The sequence below is a fragment of the Vespula vulgaris genome, chromosome 14, assembly GCF_905475345.1.
Source record: "Vespula vulgaris chromosome 14, iyVesVulg1.1, whole genome shotgun sequence".
In the NCBI taxonomy this organism is placed as follows: domain Eukaryota; kingdom Metazoa; phylum Arthropoda; class Insecta; order Hymenoptera; family Vespidae; genus Vespula; species Vespula vulgaris.
Window position 1 is genome coordinate 3497378 of NC_066599.1, and position 20580 is coordinate 3517957.

General features: G+C 33.5%; 1 protein-coding gene across 6 annotated transcripts; it reads left to right on the forward strand.

Moving 5' to 3' along the window:
• Positions 1-623: 623 nt before the first annotated feature.
• On the forward strand, positions 624-19459 carry LOC127069033 (J domain-containing protein DDB_G0295729-like). Of its 6 annotated transcripts, none has more exons than XM_051005648.1 (10): positions 624-1378; positions 1542-1986; positions 7406-7467; positions 12932-13137; positions 13672-14045; positions 14313-14780; positions 15352-15558; positions 15972-16120; positions 16240-16337; positions 16592-19459. In XM_051005648.1, the coding sequence occupies exons 2-10, from the start codon at positions 1897-1899 to the stop codon at positions 17590-17592; spliced, it is 2655 nt and encodes an 884-aa protein (XP_050861605.1). In that variant the 5' UTR covers positions 624-1378; positions 1542-1896; the 3' UTR covers positions 17593-19459. The 6 variants fall into 6 exon arrangements, with proteins under 6 accessions (XP_050861605.1, XP_050861606.1, XP_050861610.1 ...); XM_051005649.1 differs by having other exon boundaries at positions 624-982; XM_051005653.1 differs by having other exon boundaries at positions 624-1986; positions 16592-17076; positions 17169-17336.
• Positions 19460-20580: the final 1121 nt, after the last annotated feature.

Sequence of the window (20580 nt, forward strand, 5' to 3'; positions counted from 1 at the left end):
AGGTAACAGTTTCTAAATCAAATATTATTAACAGAACTCTCATCGCGCATCGCGCCTACACGTATGCAATCCTCGATACATAGGTGTACAAAACACAACATATTGCATCGCGAACTTTCCAAGTACTTTCGCTTTTTTTCCTTCTTTTTTCCTCGTCGATGTAATTACAGAAAAAAGAAAACAACAATAACAACAGAAAGATAATCGATAACAACGAAACATCGTGTCAAAGATCGAACGAAGTTAAGGCAAAAAGAAAGAAGAGAAAAAGGAAAGAAGATAAAAACAAAAAAGATAAGAAGAAATACAACGAAGTTAGGAAAAAGAAGAAGAAACAGAGAAAGCTAGTCGACAGAAATTTCAGAAAGAATGTCAGAAACAATTTCGTCCGTTTCATATTAATAAACATATTTCAGCTTGAAAAGGCAAAGAAGAAAAGAAGGAGATGAGTCGTCGTCTTTAATACTCTGGAGGCAGCGGAGGCTGCGGTTAGAAAGGCAGCTCGTCGAGTCACCGCGTGTCGCGACTGCATACCTATAGCACCAATACAAGCAAGCTATACCAGCTGGATAGCTCGGTCTCTGCTCGCATGAGAGCTACCTGTCCAGTATGTACGGTATCCGCGTACGAGTAGTGCCGTACGTTCGATCGTCATCGGTTCTTTGCGTTTAACGGTGCTACACTCCTGGCACGCATCTTTCTCTTTCTTTCTCTCTTTCTCTCTTTCTGTCTCTTTCTCTCTCTTACTCTTTCTCTCTATTTCTCATTCTCTCTCTGTCTCTTATCGAATAGGAGACTATTGGTCCAGTCCCAGCATCCTCGTAGCTTTGATCATACGAAAATCCACAAAAAAATCCAACGTATCTGATATTTGTTCATTGTTGATACGGTTGATCGGTATAGTGAAATTCTTTATTCGTGTGTTATTTCCGGGACACGCCTTTTCCATCTCCTTCGATATATCGAAGATCGTTGCTCATCGGTGAGAACGTTCGACGAGAGAAAAAAGAAATCGTCTTCTTTTTATTTTCTTTCTTTTTTCTCACTCCTTTGTCGCCAAACGTTATGAGATCTAATAATCGATATCGTAATCGATATATTTGATTAACAGAATTGCATGTGTGTATACATAACAGGGTTGTTTTCTTTTATTAATTTTCTTATTTTTTTCTTAATAGCTTTGTTCCTTTCTCTTCTTCTCGTTTTTTTCTTTTCTCCTTTTTTTTTCGTATTTTCTTTCCTTCCTTTTTCTTTTTTCTCCACCCTTTTGATATCGATTTTACTCGTGAGAAATCCCGTGATATCTCGATTTTGCTTGCTCTCGAAGTAAAAGGAATGCGTTTTTACTGTAGTTCGCTGAAGCATCGCGAGAGAGAAGGTCACGCATCGTGAAATACCTTTACGACGTTTATATACCTTTCTTATTCGCAGACTTTGCTATCTCCTTTCGTGTATCATCCTTTTTATTCTCTTCTTCTTCTTCTCTCTCTTCTTTTTATTTCTTTTTATTCTTATTATTATTCTTATTTTCCTACGACTAGTTCGAGATTCGAAAGAGAGGACTGACTCTCATCTTGGAACGTTTGACCGACTACGGTGGTTTTAATGTTGTACGTCAGTTGCGGCAGGTCACGAGGAACGGCTCTCAAGATGGCCTACATTATACTACTTCGTTCTTATCGTTGACCAGAAAGAAAGAAAAAGAGAAAAGGAGAAAAAGAAGGACGGAGAAAGGGACAGAAACGGAAACGGAGAGACAAAGAGAGACAGAAAGAGAGAGAGAGTGAGAGAAAGAGAAGAGAAAGAGAGAGAGAGAAAGAGAGAAAGAAAGAAATCTTACCGATCAGAAGAATCGATTCTTCAGCTTTTCGCAAAGTTCGATTCTCGAAAAGAGAAATGGGCCAAGCTTGGTGCAAAGAAAAGACCTCAAAGGCTCAGGATTCGAAATCCCCTTTGGATAGAGTCTTCGTTCGATGTGCTCATCGGGTACGTATATAAAAAAAGAAAAAGAAAAAAAAAAGGAAAGAAGTCGATCTTATTTTTTTCTTTTCTTTGTTTTTTTTTTTGTATTTGCTTCTTTTTTTTCTATCTCTTTCTTATCCTTTTCCTTTTGACCTTTAACAATAGATTTTTATTCGCGTTTGTAAGCATCCAGTGGTTCGTAAGGGATCAAATCTTTTTATCGAGGAATTGTTATGTGGATGCGTGGGTGTATGTGTGTGTGTGTGTACGTGTGTTCGTATGTATTATTTTTGATTCGATAAAAATATGATCTTTAAATGATTGAAACGTTAACATTTGTATTTTTATTATGGATAAAAGAAAATAGAAAACTACGTATAGGATACGTATACGTATACGTTTGTATTTTTATTATGAATAAAAGGAGATAGAATAAATCTTATGTTACTTAGGAGAGATTTGTTTTTTATTTATTTTAAGAGACTATAGAAGATATATTTATCGGATAACAATTTAGATATTACGCATTTGGAGTTTTAATCGTTGTTATAATTAATTTCTATTTAATGTATTCATACGTCTATTTAAATTATTCATACGATTCTATTTAAAATGTCCATACGTATCAATGAGATTAATTATACATAGGATTATTGCAATGTTTTGTTTTGAAAGAGAAAGAGAGAGAGAGAGAGAGAATCGTGATAGAATTAAAAATATATTTCCCATTGTTGTTTTTACATTATCGAAAATCTTTTTGTGTTATATAATATTGTAGAAAATTTATTAACGTTATAATTGGAAAATGTTAGATGATAAAAGTAGAACGTTTATCGTTTGAAAACGAAAGTCGAAGGACGTGACGACACAGGTGTTGATCGAAGGAATCTTATTGCAAAAGAAAAAGAGAGATAGAAAGAAGGAGAGAGAGAGAGAGAGAGAGAGAGAGAGAGAGAGAGAGAGAGAGAGAGAGAGAGAGGGAGAAGAGAAAAAGAAGAAGACAAAAAAGTATAAGAAGAAGAATAAGAGTAAGAAGAAGAACAGCCGGTCGTTTCTCGAGTTACCGACATGCAGTATCAATTAGCCTAAGCGCGATAAGTTACGTGCTAAACGAGAAATCGCGACTGGTACGGCTGACTCGTTTTATCGAGGATCGTTGAGAGTTCGACGAGAGGAAGAAATTGGTTATATTTTTTAAACAGATAAATACGATCTAATATATACATATATATTATATTTATTATTTATTATTATTTATTAGAACATATATTTTATTTTATTTACATATATGTATACTTTTTTGTTGATTATATATATATATATATATGTTTGTATGTGTGTCTTTCTCTCTTTAATTCATTCTCTCTTTCTATATATATTTATATATGATATATTAGATGTATACTTATATATTATTATAAACTTATTATTTAGTACAATACGTATATATTATTTTATTTGTATATATATATCTTTTCAAATTTTTATGTACGTGTGTGTGTGTGTCTTTCTCTCTTTCTATATATATATATATATGATATATTAGATATACACTCTTTTAGATATACCTTTTTGCATACCGACGAAATTATAGCTTGTCTGAAGTCTACTTTTACATCGGTTCTCTCACGTTTCACGTTTCTTAGCTACTTACATCGCAACAACAGGATTGTGACAATTGCGTAAATCTTAATGACATGTAGATACGTATGATGTATAATAATATACAGGGTGAGTAAAGAAGAATTATTTACTCGTACGTATCAAAATATATCGTTTGTAGAACGTATTTTCAAACGTAATGATCTTTATTTTATACCACATAATGATGATCAGATCAATGGAAATCAATTAATAATTTTTTAATTTCGGATTACATTCTAGTACATTCTTTTTCTTTTTTTAATTAACCAACGTACATTAAAAATAAATTAAAAAATAATTTCTGTCTTATCTCGTATATCTACACATACATATACATGTATATATTTATATAAAGTGTTCAAACGAAAAATGTCAAGGATAATAAGGACTTGTTTCTCTCTCTCTCTCTCTCTCAAAAAAAAAAAAGAGAGAAGAAACCAAAATTTTCGAAAAAATCGCTGGATTTCATAATAATCATGACAGACACTTTTCATTAGGACACAGTATATATAATGTTCCATGCGATGTAAAATATGCGAGAATAAAGAAGTTGTATAAAAAGAATAGAGGAAACTACGTCGATGAATCATGGATGTTGAATGATGATGCCATCGATCGAGTATATGGATGCATTTCGTTTCGTTATTTTTACTACTCGACTCCTTAACGAGATATTTGTTTGAAATGTATAAACTTCAGAGAAGATTTTTCCGGCTCAAGGCTGAGAGAGTAAACGAGTTACGAAGTATTAGTAGTAGTGATAGCAGTAGTAATAGTAGTAGTAGTAGTAGTAGTAGTAGTATAGTAGTAAGAATGGAAAAGTATGATGCATAGGTACCTTCGATGGCGCAGTTACGAACTCATCGTCACTATTTAACGACTAGGAGTCGTTAATAAGTGATTACACGTGCAAGATAGATTACATATACATACATACATAAATACACACATATAATATATATATATATATATATTACATAGGATAGACGTCGAAAATTTATCTCTAGTTTGGAAAGAACGTAGATAGGAAGAACATTGATTACGTAAGAACAACTACAAGGCCATCGTTAGAAATTCAATTTACATTTCGTTCAGTTTTAAGAATAATTTTCGATAGAGAAGAAGTTTCTTTTTCTTTTTCTTTCTTCTTCTTCTTCTTTTTCTTACAAATTTTTAAATTCCTCTAGCGCACAACGTAGGTAATCGACGCCAATCTCAGCGATCGGTCTGTTTCTCTTTCTCTCTCTCTATCTCTCTATCTATCTATCTCTTTCTCTCTCTTTCTCTCTCTTCCCCTTTCTCGCTAACTCGACGAAGTTTACCCAACGAATTTGCAATGTAAACGTTGAGGGTACCTATAGACGACGTGGAACTCTCGTGTACGATACGTGTACGATTTCTAAAGGGAGTGAGTGTTCATATGTTATAGTTTGTCGACAGGATGTTACCCTCGTGTCGCGTTATAATATAAGCGACCGCTCGTAACTCAAAAGCTTGTTGCAATCATCTTTCTCTTTCTATCTCTCTTTATCTATCTATCTATCTATCTCTGTCTCTGTCTCTCTCTCTCTCTCTCTCAGCATGTTAACGTCTCTTTTCCTTCTTCCTTTCCCTAGGATTTTCTAGATCGATCTTCGTCATATTAGATTCGCTTAAATTTCACCTATTTCGTTCTTTTATCTATCGATAGCTTTCACGTATACGTACATACACACATGTCTACATACATGTACGTATGGGCGTATGTAGATATCTCTTTGCTTTATCCGTCCTTTTTAACGTAATCGTGTTTTCGTGTTCTCGAGGATACAAAGAGAATTATGCAACGGTTTGCACGACCAGAGTCGAGTTGCTCGCAGCTTGGTGATCGTCGATTATGCAAGCCTACGCCAAGAGCGTCACGGTCCAAATCGTCTGGGTCTGTTTAAAAAGTACAAGAATAAGAACAAAAAGGAAAAAAAAAAGAAATGAAAGAAACAAAAAGTTCTTTCCTATCCTTTTTGTTTCTCCTATCTTTTTTCTTTTTTTTATTCTTCTCTACTTCCTCCCTTCCTTTAAAACACGACTCGTAGATCCCATTTTGAAAAGAAGGATAAAAAAGTAAAGAAAAAATAAGAAAAAAAGAGATTAAAAAGGAAAAAATGGCGACTCGATTTTTCGATTCTTGATCGGATTAATCGGGGATTTAGATCGTCTGAAAGGGAATTCGCGAGTAGATTTCGCTTCGTTAGGGAAACTATGTTCGAGAGAGACAGAGAAAGGATACATGGATAGATGGATGAATAGTGAGAGAGAGAGAGAGAGAGAGAGAGAGAGAGAGAGAGAGAGAAAGAGAGAGAGAGAGTATGAGAGAGTAGCTGACAGCTCGCAGCAAACTCCCGTGCCACGAAATTCCCGGCTGCCACGGGACACAACGGGGGCTTGCTTTAAAATTTAAATTATTCCTACTCGTCCCTGGATGCCACCTGTAGGTTCAATTTAATTTTACAACTGTACGCACCCAGACAATAGAGAAACTTCGGTAACGCGAGCGCGAGTGTCGTTCCGTCAAGCTTGGATCTAATTTTTCATGGTGCACCCTCATCTCTTCTGTACTGGGATATTTACCTACCTATCTATCTATCTATCTATCTATCCATTTATCTATCTATCTACATTTCTATATATTTATCATTCTTTCTCTCTCTTCGTATTACTATTACTCTTACTTTTTTTATTTTATTGTTTCTTTCTTTCTCTCTCTACATATATATATATATCTCTCTCTCTCGCTCTTTTACTTTCTTTCTGTCTTTTCGTTTTTTCTTTCTCTTTCTATCTTTCTCCTTGTCTTTCTGACTTTCTGCTTCTACTTTTCTATTTTTAATTAACCTTTAACCTCTCTCATTCATTCCGACAGAATTCCCGTTATTCCATCTCCTTCTAACATTCCACATCTCCATCGTCTCCTTTCTCTCTTTCTCTCTCTTTCTAGAACTCTCTTTTCATCCCCCTTTCTCTTTCTATCTAGTGCATTTTTCGATATATAGAAATGTCCATTTGAATTCTAGAGAGCAATAAAAATCGAGCCTGTTTACGATAGGGAATAGTAGCCCTAAAAGCTTCTCCTTCCTTTCTTTTCTTTCGTTTGACTTCCCTTTTTTCTTTCTTCTTCCTTTTTTTTGTCGTTTTCTCCTTTTTTTTCGTAGCAAGCGTCGTCGTTTTACCCTTCAAAATTGTATCTCGTAAAACAAGTCTGTGGAAGGAGGAACGATTTTGAGGGAACTTAGCTCTCTCGTTTTCTCTCTCTTTCTCTCTTCCTCTCTCTTTTTCTCTCGCCTTTTTTCCTCTTCAAAGTCGATTTAACGATCGATTTCAATGAAATTCGTTGGATCGTGTCGCGTTCGATTGAAAAAAGTAAAACGAAAAAATATTCGTCCAACGTACACACACATGTATATATATATGTATATCTTCTATCTTTTCTAAAAATAATTTCGCACGTTCGTTATTAAAATATCCATATATTCACGAAAATTAAAAACGTTCATTAACTTTTTTTCTCGTTTATCCATCGATAAAAATAAAATAATAATAATAATAACAATAATAATAAATAGTAATAAATAAAAAATCAATACGCAACAGTTGTATTAATTTTTTCTTCTCAATATTAATTAAATTTCATTTAATAAAATGAGGATTTTCGTTTTTCTCATTATCCCTTAATCAATCGATTACAAATCATATACTTATATACTATGTACATTAACACATATACATACAAATTTATGTAATTCAAATCGGATTTCTTTTTCAGATTTATCCAAGCTTAAAAGAAGAGGGTTCGGTGCTCGGTGGTGCCACTCAAAGAGTAACGAGGTAGGTATAATAGTTTAGTGACATAACTTTTATATAAAAAAAGAAAAAAATGAACAACAAAAATGAACAAAAAAATGAACAAAAAAAATGAATAAAAAAATGAACGAAAATGAACAAAAAAAAATGAATAGGAAAGGGAATAAAAAAAGTAACGAAAAAAATATGTATATAATAAAAAAAAAAAAATAGAGAGAGAAAGAAAGGAAAAGAGAGAGAGAGAGAGAGGGGGGGGGGAGAAGAGAATAACATTGAAATATGAGTCAGAGTTCGGTAACGAAGTACGCGAAGGACAATCGTTTCGCGACGGCCCTGGCCAGTCCAATTAACGTAGCATAATCCTGGTGATCTCGTGCAACGACCTATTAGCGAGAAGCAGGAAAGAGGCGCAACCGGTGACACGACGAGGATTGTGATAGTGACAAAGTGAAATCCGAATCGAGTGATCGAGTCTTCATGAAAGAGAGAGACAGACAAAGAGAGAGAAAGAGAGAGAAAGAGATAGAGAGAGAGAGAGAGAAGACACGCCTCCACGTTGAAGGCGAAGCCGAACGAGCAACAATGAATTGGAATGAATCGGGATCAGTGGAGACTGGAGAGACGTGAAGAGCAAGATAGATAGATAGATAGATAGAGAGAGAAAGAGAGAGAGAGAGAGAGAGAGGGAGAGAGAAAGAGAGAGAGAGAGAGAGAGCAAGCCGCCCAGTTGGCTCGACCTTAAATGGTCACATTCTCTGGTAGGTTCGCCATCCTCAATGCCACCACAATACGCCTATCTTTCGATGAACACGGAGAAGAGAGACTCTCAGTCTATCTGTCTCTCTTTCTTTTTCTCTCGGTATCTTTCTATCTCTGGAAGACTGAAAGATTTTCTTCTTTTATTTTGTTTCTCTTTGTTTTTTATTTTTCGTTTGATTTTTCTTTTTATATTCCTTTAGAGTGACTTCGTCCTACGTTGGGTTTGATTATTTTTTGTGGAATGTAATAATCGATAATCGTATATCTACTTGGTTGAATACTTTTTATATAGGTGTGTATGTATATATATATTTTTTTTTATATGTAATGAATACAACGTTGAATTGTCAATTTTGTTTATATATATGTATATACATATAATTTATTTAGATAATATATATATATATATATAAATGTTATACTTGTCTATAAATAATTTTTATTAAATGTCACTACATAAACTGTTTAAGCGATCCAAGACATGTAATAGTTATGTAAAATTCTCTCTCTCTCTCTCTCTCTCTCTCTCTCTGTCTTTTCTATTCTCAACAACTCTTTTAATTATTATTCAAATCAAATTTAGTACGTGGGATATTTAACATCGACGTAACACACATCGTCTCGTATCAACAATCTCAAGGACTATCTTGATCCATATTAATCGATCGTGGGAGGAGTTTAGGATATTATCATCATATAAGCATCTTCCAGATTTTATTTTTAAGAGGTCACTGGAACGGTATCACGCTTTCACAAATACCTATTTCCTAAATACACTTACGAAGGATGACGACAACAAACTTGGCATTATTCTCGAAGGTCTTTTTTCTCTCTTTTCTTAGACATGATCGGTCCTTACGTTTAATTTACATTGTCAAAGAAAATTTCCCACGGACATCCTGTTTCTAATTAAGAAAAGACAATAATTAACTTTTGACGTCGATCAAGATAGCTTTTCTGAATACACCTGTACCGCTAGTTTTCCTTATTTTCTATATACATACAAATGCAAAAACACATATGCACGCGTAAGGAGATATATATATATATATGTGTGTGTGTGTGTGTATGTGTGTACGTGTGTCTGGATTAACACTGGATAATATACGTAATTCGATATTTAACAATAGAACGAATGTTAGATCGATATAACTCAATCGACTCCAAATAATCTCATAATATCGAGTATCTTATTACAAAAAGGACAATAATAACAACATAATTATCGTGAAACGTTTTATCTTTCTCTCTTTCATATACATAGATAGGTTGGTGCGCTTATTATATCGACATTCCTTAGGTGTCTCGTTACGGTAGAACACGTGTTCCTTTTATAATATACGCACTGTATCTGTAAATACATACGCCACCGCACCGCATCGTAATTTAAAGCATAAACTATACCTCTACCTATGTACGTATATACGTGAAATATACATGCATATATAGTGAATAAAGAGAAGGACAGAGATAGCTGGATAGATAGATAAAGAGAGAGAAAGAGAGAGAGAGAGAGAGAGAGAGAGAGAGAAAGAGAAAACGTACAACGCGACATGTGTGAGATTAAAACCATACGGAAATGGTAGACGGTGAAAACGTTTGGAGAAATGCTCGTTATGCGATTTAAATAATAATAATAATAATAATAATAGTAATAGTAGTAGTAGTAATAATAATAATAATAACAATAATAATAATAAAAAGATGATGATATAAGAATAACTATAACGATAACGATAGACTCTACGTACGTAAGTACGTACATATATATCTATACATATTGACATGGATACGAATGAAATTTCAATCGTTTATTTAGACGAAGTAGGAGATAGGTGTCGGAGATAATCGAGGATAATCCAATGATAAAAGATCGAAGAGGAATTTGCTGGTAGGATTTAGAAGCGATATCCTAGCGTTAAATGCCGGCACCGCCGCCATTGCCGCCATCGCCGTCGGTTCGTGCGCGCGCGCACACGCAATGTTATCGTCAACTCGTAATTAACGATGCAGATAGCGCCATTTATTTTCGCATTAGGCCCAAGCTCGATCTCTCAAGGGATGAATATATATAACTATATATGTATATATATATACATACATACGTATGTACGTACATACATACATACATACATATATATATATATATATATATATATATTGTGTGTGTGTATTGTAAATGTATATATATTTTAGATATATATATATATATATATAAATATATAGCTTCTTGTTTACTTGCTTGCTTGCTTGCTTGCTTGCTTGCTTGCTTGCTCGGTTGCTTACTTGCTTGCTTGCTCGCTCGTCAAACCGCTTCCGTGTTAATTATTCGGTTATATACAAACAAGGAATGCAAATTGTGCGACGTTCACTTAGGAAAACTTTGAGGGAATGAACTTCTGCGAGAAACGTCGCCAGAGAATACTATACCAAGTAATATGGCGTTTTAAGGATAACGAGGACGAAGTTACATTTTGAGATATGAGTAGGAAGATATATGTATGTGTATCTATGTATGTATATAATGTCTATATGTAGGTACATACGTACGTACGTATATAGATAATTTTGATTCATTCGTATGCATGAATGAATCACACTAGACTCTTTATTGTTAATATATGCAATGCATTTTTCAGTCGATCGCGTTTCTTCGTACTTGTTAGTTGGAACTGACATAACTTGACATCTTCTCGAGATCGATATTTTATTTACTTTATATCTGTATTCCTAGTTTAATATTTCAAGAATTCACGTGTGTTTTGTGTTTTGTCTGTTTCCTCTTTTTTTCTTTTCCTTTACTTTTTTTAATAATATAATATCTTTTTCTCTCTATTCAATTATTTATTTATTTAATTTTGAAGTCAGTTTTTATATATATGTGTGTGTGTGTATATATATAATAGTAGAATTAATATTATTAATTATTATTTATTACCGCGAATAAATAAATATATGTATACGTAAATATATAAATTAATTAATAAATATAATCAGCGCATAATTTAAGTATAACATATTACAGTATAATCAGATTAGTATAAGTGATAATAATTATAATTATCACGCTATGTAATTTATAATAATTATAGTCCGGAAGAAAGAACAAAAATTATAAAAAGGATAAATGATATTTACTAGGAAATGTTTGACGTTCCTATCAATTACTATTTAAAGACTCTTTAATTTTCTAATTTCAAATTAATTTTCAATAATCTAAATTGAATTAACTAATATAATATCGTTTAATACAGGAAACTTAGGTACGCGTTTCAATGTAAATTTGCACGTCAAAGACACCGGTTCTCAAGGATTCTCTCTCTCTTTCCCTCTCTTCTCTCTCTCTCTCTCTCTCTCTCTCTCTCTCTCTCTCTCTATCTCTCTTCCTCTCATTTTCGATCTTATCTTCGAATTCGCTTGGGAACCAGGATTAATCGGATAATTCGGCTTTCAATTTATATCCGATTCAGTGTGGAACAATGAGAGTGACGTTCTCGCGTCGATTATACGCGCACGTCGGGGCATAAATTACGGTAGCGTCGTTGTTGGATTATATGAGGCAGAGAGCTTAACGCAGTGCATAAATAAAGTGCATGCGTCGGCGGCCGTTATATGCGCTGCTCGCATTGACGTCGACCCACTAATCACACTCGACCATGAATCAAGAGAACTCGCTTTGCCGACGACGAGTTTTTTTTTTATCAATTTAGTCCGAATTATATATATATATATATGTTTGTGTGTGTGTGTGTGTGTGGATGTATGTATGTGTGTACGTATGTATGTATGTATGTATATTTATTTACTCATATTTATATATAGAAATATTTGTGGGGAAATTTCAATTATCCTACGATAATCATGTTCGATATAAATTTTTTTAATCATCCTGTTTAATTTAATTAGATATAGGGAATTATTAAACTTATGAGAATGAAATGATTATTTATTTGCATCTTCTTGATTGTTGTATAGCATAGAATATTTTGTTCGATCACTTTTTTTTTGTTTTCATTGATTAGAATCAAATATAAATTTGTATATCATCTATACATATATGTAGATATATATAGATATGTACGTATATGTGTAGATGATATACAATAAATATATGTGTAGATAATATTTCATACATCGTGTTATCTCATTATGCTATTTTTAGTTTCAACCTATGTATTTTGGAAGATAAAGAATATTGTATAAATATGGACGGATGATTACTTTGTTTCTTAACTTTTGTTAGCAACTGTATATATATATATATATATATATATATACATATATATATATATATATATATATATATATATATGCGTGTGTGTGTATGTAAGATTTCTTTATCATTATAGATTGAAACAAAATCTTAATATATATCAATTTATGTATATATATACATACATACATACATATACATACATATATATATATATATATATAAATTTGCTTTTTTTTAATTTATATAATGAAACTTTCCATCTAATCATTTTTTTTTATTTTTTAAACGAAATAATTTTAAATTAATACAGATATATAATACCTAAAAATACATACACACATTCATATACATATATTATCTTTTCGATCATAATAAAATGGAGAAATGTTTTCTGATCAATGAAAAAAATGATAAAAACAAAACAATCGGACGGATTTCTTTTTTTTTCTATTTTTTCATTTTTACGCCATAGTACCTAGAGGAAGAATATTTCTTCTCATTTTTCACCGACAGCTCCGAGATTGGATATGCTGGTTCACCACCCAGAGATGTCCTCACAAGGGGCAGAAGCATCGACTCAGTCGACAGACCCTTTCAACCGAGCGATTGGGTGGACGTCAACTTGGAGGTACCCAGTACACCTAGAGCTAACTCGGTTCTCACCAACTTGACCATCGACACGAATCTTTACCCACCTACGACTACTCCCACGTCTATCCGTAAGAATCAGTCTTTTCTTTTTATCTTTCTTTTTCGTTTCTTTTTTTGTCTGCTTTTCTTTTTTCCCATTTTCATTATTATCATTATTATAAAATTTTTTACTTCTTATCGTTGACACGAGAAACCTACACAGGGGATAAATAGATAGGTTATCAACATTTATTTACGAAAACTAATTATAATTTTTATCAGCGTTTCGTCCCGATAAAAGTTCCGTAAAAGTTTCACGATTAGTTTAATGTACATTTATTTAGTTTCATTTAAATAGATTTTGATTAGTTTTATTTGAACTGATTTGTTTTCATTCAATGTATTTTATATATTCAATGAATAAGACGAATGATCTTTCTTATTACTAAATATATATTTTATCAGATTAATATGTCCCAGTTATTTTTCAATCTTAAAGAATCGTATATTCGCGATTGAAATATGCTTCGTTCGATTGAACGTGAGAAATCGTGAGGGTTCGTGAAGTTTCGTTGGTATTAAAATAGATAGATTTTATTTGAAATATTCATTAAATGATTTAGGTTCGAATAATTTGAAAGACGTGACACCGGTGCCACCACCAAGACGAAAGAAGCGAAACAGAGGTAGACCATTGCCACCGAAACCGGACGAAATTCTAGAGAAAACGAGCAGCAATTTGCGTCACGTAGATTCAAACGAGGAGCCGTTATATTCCTCGGTAGTGAGTAACTCGCCGAGAACGTTGCTTGACGATTATGCGACGATGGACGATGTCGTTGGTGGATGTCGCGAGCAGTCACACGATGAAGGTAGTACCTTCCGAAGTCAGACGAATGGAACGAGAGATTCACGGGTGAACGAGTATTCAAAGGGTGTAATGCCTGAGGGTAGAAGGACGAAGGAGATATACGAGCACAAGGCGAGTATTAGCGAGGTATTATAAGTGGCAATTTTGGTTAAACGTAAATGGGATCGTTTAGTGAAGAACCGATAGAGATAGAGATAGAGATAGAGATAGAGATAGAGATAGAGATGGAAAGAGAGAGAGAGAGAGAAAGAGAGAGGGAGAGAGTCTAGTGCGCTTGTCCTGTGGCCAATAATTGGCCAATCGAATGGCCAAAAGTAACTTCTTCCGTGATCGATAAATCCAATCCAAAGTGCTCGTTAACGACCGCACACCCATCGATTTTCCCTTCGACAGGTTAACGGTACCGGAAGAATAATATCGAGCGACGTGGTTTCCGGCAAAAGGTTGTCCCACAACGATAGGAAGACATCGAAAATTTTTAATCAACATAAAACACCTATGACCGATGACGATATTAACGACGAATACGAAAGATTCGTTAATGGACGTGGTATCAAGGATTCGTCGACTCCGAATCGACATGATGAGGATATTCGTAAAAGGACCAAGGAATTTATGCGTAATCGGCATATAGATGATTCTACAAGGGTAGATGTTAAAATAATGGAGCTTAATGTCAGACCAAAGAACTACAGCACCGTTAGCCTTCCGAATTACGACGAGTTGGATGTAGTTAGACACGCGACGAAAAGGACCAAGGACGAAGGAGAAGGAGAGGACGAGAAAATAAGATCGAGGAGACCCGTCAGGAGCAGCACGGGATCTCTTCCGGTCGAATCTTTCCTTCTACCTTTCTCACAGGTTTTTTCTCCTTTTTTTTTTTTTAATTTTTATCTCTCTTTCTTTCTTCTTTTTTCCTCGATCGTATCTCTTTTACATTCTCTGTCTTTCTTTCAGTTTCTATCTGGCTATTTTTTTCTGTCTTTTTCTCTTTTATCTCTCTCATTCTCTCTCTTTTTCCCTTTTTTCATTTCTCCTTTTTCTTCCTCCTCTTTCTTTCTCATATTCCTCTTTACTCCTCATCTCTATTCCTCGCGTTAGTAAAAATGCTCCCTTCCACCCAATTATCGGAGTTCATCCTATCATCCCTACTCTTGCAAATCTATCGATTTGAACTATTACGTAAAAATATTCCCACCGAAAAATCTAATTTCATATTTTAACGTAAGCCTCGTAAGCGAGCGAGTTTTACTTTTTTTATTAAAGAGATAGAAGAAATGGAAAGAAAGAGAGAGAGGAAGAGACAGAGAGAGAGAGAGAGAGAGAGAGAGAGAGAGAGAGAGAGAGAAAGAGAAAATGTCATATATATTTATTATATATAAATAAATGTAGGAGTTAATTATAGAAGAGACGAATCCTTTTGATTCGATAGAAAACGAGTATCCGATTGGAGGACTATATTCAACGTCATGGAAGCACTGAAAATCTATCAGAGTATCAGGTACTAGAGGGAAAGCTACCTTGCAGTGATGCCAATAGCGAGACTGAATTCTTGAAGTACGATCCGAGTAAATTGGAGGATTGGGACCTTGGTGACATCGGTAATTGCGAATTGAACCACAGGCAAAGGCCCCTTGAGGTATACCTATGAGGAATAGAATAAAGTCTGCCTTTTCAAATCGATATTTAAAGTTAAATCGACATTTTATCGTATTATCAATATTCGTTTGGATTTATCAAATCGAATAGATTGTTTAAATAATTGTACATAATTTAAATAAATGTACATATTTTTCAATGATATACTTTTTGAAGTATATGAAGACATATATCTAAAATTTTATATATTTATAATAATGATAATTTAAAAATAATTATACAACAACGACGGAACAATCTATCAATTTATATCAATTTCATTGATTGTTATCTAAAACTTGACTGACGTGTTCTTATTACGAAAATAATTATATATATATATAGATCATAGATCGATTTAATATTTGCGAATTTATTCCCAACGAACAATTTGTTTTCTTTTTTATTGTTCAGTGTTCAGAGACATCAGATCGTGATGTAGTAGATTTTCACCAGACGCGTACAAATACGAACGAATTGCAAAAGCCAATGTCCTTTGGGAAACCAATAGAGTTAGTTCATGAGGAATCCAAACTTGATGAAACATTACGAGAACGGGACAGGTTCGTAGAAGACAAGATTTCATTTTTACGATGATAATTTCTTTCCTTTCCTTTTCTTTTCTCCTCTTTTCTTTTCTTTTCTTTTCTTTTTTTTTCATTTCTTTCAATTTTCTTTTTAGATGCCCGCAAGAAGAATCGAAAGAAATATCGAAACCAGATCGACCGCCATCGTGCAGAGATACACTTTGCTTGAATCAGAACAATACTTTTTACTCAGGTATTTTTTTTTTCTTTTTCTTTTTCTCTGGTCGATAAAATTGTTCATTTCGTTCTCCTCCCTGCAAAAAGAAAAAGAAAAAGAAAAAAAAAACAATAGAAAAGATCGTCAATTGATATGAATTGACGATAAAAATATTTTCCCGTTCGGGTATTATTCTACAAGAATTGAATTTCGAATAATAGAACAAGGACTAGTACTCATACGTGATTATTTTTTATCATAGAAGCTTTCTTTTTTTTTCTATTCGATAGATGCAATGGACGATTCAGGATGCAGTAAGAAGAAAGAGGATTCAGAAAATTTCGATCGATCTGATTCAAAGAGGATGATGATATTCGGTAGAAGTTTATCGAACGAGAGCGAACCTTGCGATCCTAATGAGATGTCCTGTGAAACGAAAGAATTACGTCCACGTGATACAAGTAAAATAATCAGTACGATATCGGAGGAATCATTATCGAACGAAACATTAATCGATAAGGATAAATTCATCGAGGATGAGGAGAGAGATTTGAAAATGAAGAAAATGAAAACTCCACCACCGAGTCCGGAGAATAAAATAAAATCTGATAACAACGACAACGAACATTCGGTACTTTTGAAGGTTTTAAAGGAGGAAGCTGCTGACGGTAGTAACTTTAGTTCGATGACACCGAGTTTGACCGAATTGGAAGTGGCATTGTCGGATATGTTGGAGAAAGAACAAAACGATCAGGAAAACGTCAAAAATGAAAATGTATATATAGAGAAGGAAGGGAATAATAATAATAATAATAATAATAATAATAATAATAATAATGCTAATAATAATAATAATAATAATAATAGATCGTTGTCACCATCTAAAAACGAAGAGATCGAAACGACATTGATTACGATCGAGAAGAAAAATTGTAAGGAACGTCTTTCGGTTTCGTTGGACGATATTCTAAAGCCAAAAATTTCATCGAACAATAATCGAAGAAAGGTATCGTTTTGTGCGTGGGAAGAAAAGGGTTCGTACGAAGAAGAGGAAACTATTGTCAATAAGTACGAATGTACGAAAAACGAGAAATCTCATTCGTCGAATCTGCAACGTACAAGTCAGGAAGATTCGATCGAGATAGAAAAATCCGAGGATACTCCTACGCCACCGAGAAGAAGACACAGACCTTCTTGTCCTTCGGGAATCCTCAAGGAGGATCAACGAAACTCTACAAATGGTGCCAAGACGCATACGGATGCGATCGAACACGATGATAGACTCATTTGATCTCGATGCGATCGATTTTCTTACACGTTCGTTTTAGTTCGTTCATAAATATATTATATTGTGTAATATATTTATATAATATAGTATATAAATAATAATATATTTATGATTATATTATTATTTATAATTATATATATATATATATATATATATATATATATATATATAATTTATTTCGTGTATCGTTACCCTTGTCGGGTTTTTTCGTGTTCATTTCTTTTTTTTTTTTTGTAATTTTTCCTCCGTTTTATTTTTTTGCTTCTTTTATTTTTCTTTTTTTCTCTCGATCTATCTCACACAATTTTTTTTCGAAAGGAAACGCATGTGTAATAAGGACGAAGAAACAATTCTATATTGAAGTTATCATAGAATTCATTGTCAATGACAATGAAGTGTTTTCACTACTTTTCCTCTCATTTTCTTATCCTCGAACTTTCGAATTCTTTTGGAAGAGACAGAGATAGAGAAAGAGAGAAAAAGAGTGACAGAGATAGAAATAGAGATAGATAGATAGAGATAAAGATAAAGACAGAGAGAGAGAGAGAGAGAGAGAGAAAGAAAGAGGCCAGATTTCGTAAAAGTTTTCACGGATTTCTCATTCGCACGCTCGTTAAATTTGTTTCGGAGATCTCGAAGAGTCGAAAGTATTTCTCCGAAGAAATCGTCCGTGAACTTTTCCTTTCCGGTCAGAGTTCTTTCTTCAACTCAACGAATACTCTGTGCTTTTGGAGAACTTTCTAACGAACTTGTGAGGTTTCGCGATTGTCACGTGATTTTACTTTCTTATGCGTGGTAAAAATCGGGATTTAATTTTCCCTTTTTTTTTCTCCTCCATTTCTTTTTTTCTTTTTTCTCTTCTTTTTTCATCATTGAAAAAATATTTAAAGAAAAGAGTGCTCGTCATTATCAATTGATTTGCCGTTCGTTTCGTTTGCTTAACGTTTGATAGAAGACGCACGTACGTCGTTAGATTATATTATTTTTAGCTCGATAGAAACAAATAATTCAGTAAGGGATGATTCAGTTTCTTTTCTTTATTTATTTATTTTTTTTTTTTTTTTATAAACGTATTCGACATTTTGTATGTTACGAAAAATATTTTCGACAACGAGGATGCGATCATTCCTTTCTTCCTTTTTGTTCTCTCTCTTTCTTTTTTCTACTCTTTTCTTTTCCCAGAAAATTTTAACGGAAAGAAAAAAGAAATTTACGCACGAGGGAGACATTGCTCGTACGTGAATTATTCCGTCCTTTTACGTAAAAAACATAAGTGATGTTTAAAAGTTAATTGTGTAAATAAATTGTAAATCGCATTTGAAAATATATGTATGTGTAGATACTTGAAATAATTAGATATTTCTTGGCCGTGACGAGTAGATATTTAGAACGTACGAGGAACCAAAATGAAGAGTTGTGAAAGAAACGTCGAATGAAAGAAAAAGAAAGAAAGAAGGAAAGAAAGACAGACAGAAAAAGAGAGAGAGAGAGAGAGAGAGAGAGAGAGAGAGAGAAAGAGAGAAGACGTAGAAGAAAAGTGAGCTTTTTAAGGGAAGGAAAAAGTTTTGCGAACCTGAACACTCCGAGTGGTCTTAATTTCGTCGACGTTTCGTTTCGAGAGCGATTCCTTTCTAAACTTTTAGACTCTTGTAACATAATGTAAGTACGTATACATACATACATACGTATATATATATATATATATATATATATATATATATACACATGCACAGAGAAATATCTCTATACCTGTATGTACATATAGTTACTGTGGTAAAAAAGAGAAACGAACTAAAAAGTACGTCCCTCTCAAACTGAATGTAATCTGTAGATACTATAAACGGAATAAAAAACGAAGTTCTCGATATTACGAACATGTTCAAATACACATACACACACACATATATTCACAGAAACATATGTACGCCTAGGCAAAAAGTACATACATCATACAAATCATTCTATCTATATACGTATTCATAGTTCCATCGTGTTATGTCGCAAAATACGAACGATACGAATTTTCATTTTGTCAGCCGCAAAATTCGTCGTTAACGAACTCATAATCAGTTAATACGAATGGATACCTATGGGAAAAAAAGAAAGAAAAAAAAAACAAAGAAAAGAAGAAAAAAAAGAGACAAAATCAATTTGATATTACGATCTTTCGTCGGTAATTTTGTCCCATATATTTTCTATGTATCTATCTTCTCTCTCTTTCTCTTTATGAATGCAATGAAAAATTTCATTTTTCAATGTCGATAACTCGATTTTCCTCGTTTCTCGAAATTTTTCAAATTTTTTCGTCGCAACGAATTCATAATGACGAATGGATATTTTTCTTCTTTCTTTTACTTTTTTATGAATCGTAATTTTTTCAATAACTTCATTTCGATTTAGCCAACACCGCTTTCGGCTTAGCTATTATTTTTTTAATTATTTCTCGAGAACAGGACTACTATATTCCCCTTCTCGTTCATCTATATTATTCGCCTTATAACAGCCTTGCCTTATAATCGCTTTAAGGGTCCCTCTTATAACACGATCGGAGCAACGAAGATGAAAGGGAACGATGAAGAAGAAGTAAGGTAGGAGTAACTAGATGAGATGGTGGTAGTTTTTCGTTATGGTGAAAAGTTCAGCTTAGCTCTGATAATTTTCCCCATAGTCGATTTTCAAAGTCGATTTAACGTCGTATACCGAACTCAATATAATACCTCTCTCTTTAGTAGTAAGCTTCGATAATTGATGCAAGTCCGGTAATAGTGTACGCTCATTATCAATTTTCCTACAAACCGCGGACTGTTAAAGTAGATTCGTAAACTGATATCGATCGTACATGGATACGTTATACGGTACACATGGTCATCACTTTATCAATCGATGTGCTGATCGTTAAAACACGTAACTACCCAGTTGTATAATTATCATGCTTTTGCATTTTCTTGTATAATGCAATTGTTATCGCGTCATTGATTTTTCTATATAAAC

Excerpts from the sequence above, each read along its gene's own strand:
- LOC127069033 (XM_051005648.1), top strand. The coding sequence starts at position 1,897 with ATGGGCCAAGCTTGGTGCAAAGAAAAGACCTCAAAGGCTCAGGATTCG. Across the intron at positions 7,468-12,931 it reads GCCACTCAAAGAGTAACGAG|CTCCGAGATTGGATATGCTG; the intron begins GTAGGTATAATA and ends TTTCACCGACAG. Across the intron at positions 15,559-15,971 it reads ACAGGCAAAGGCCCCTTGAG|TGTTCAGAGACATCAGATCG; the intron begins GTATACCTATGA and ends TTTATTGTTCAG.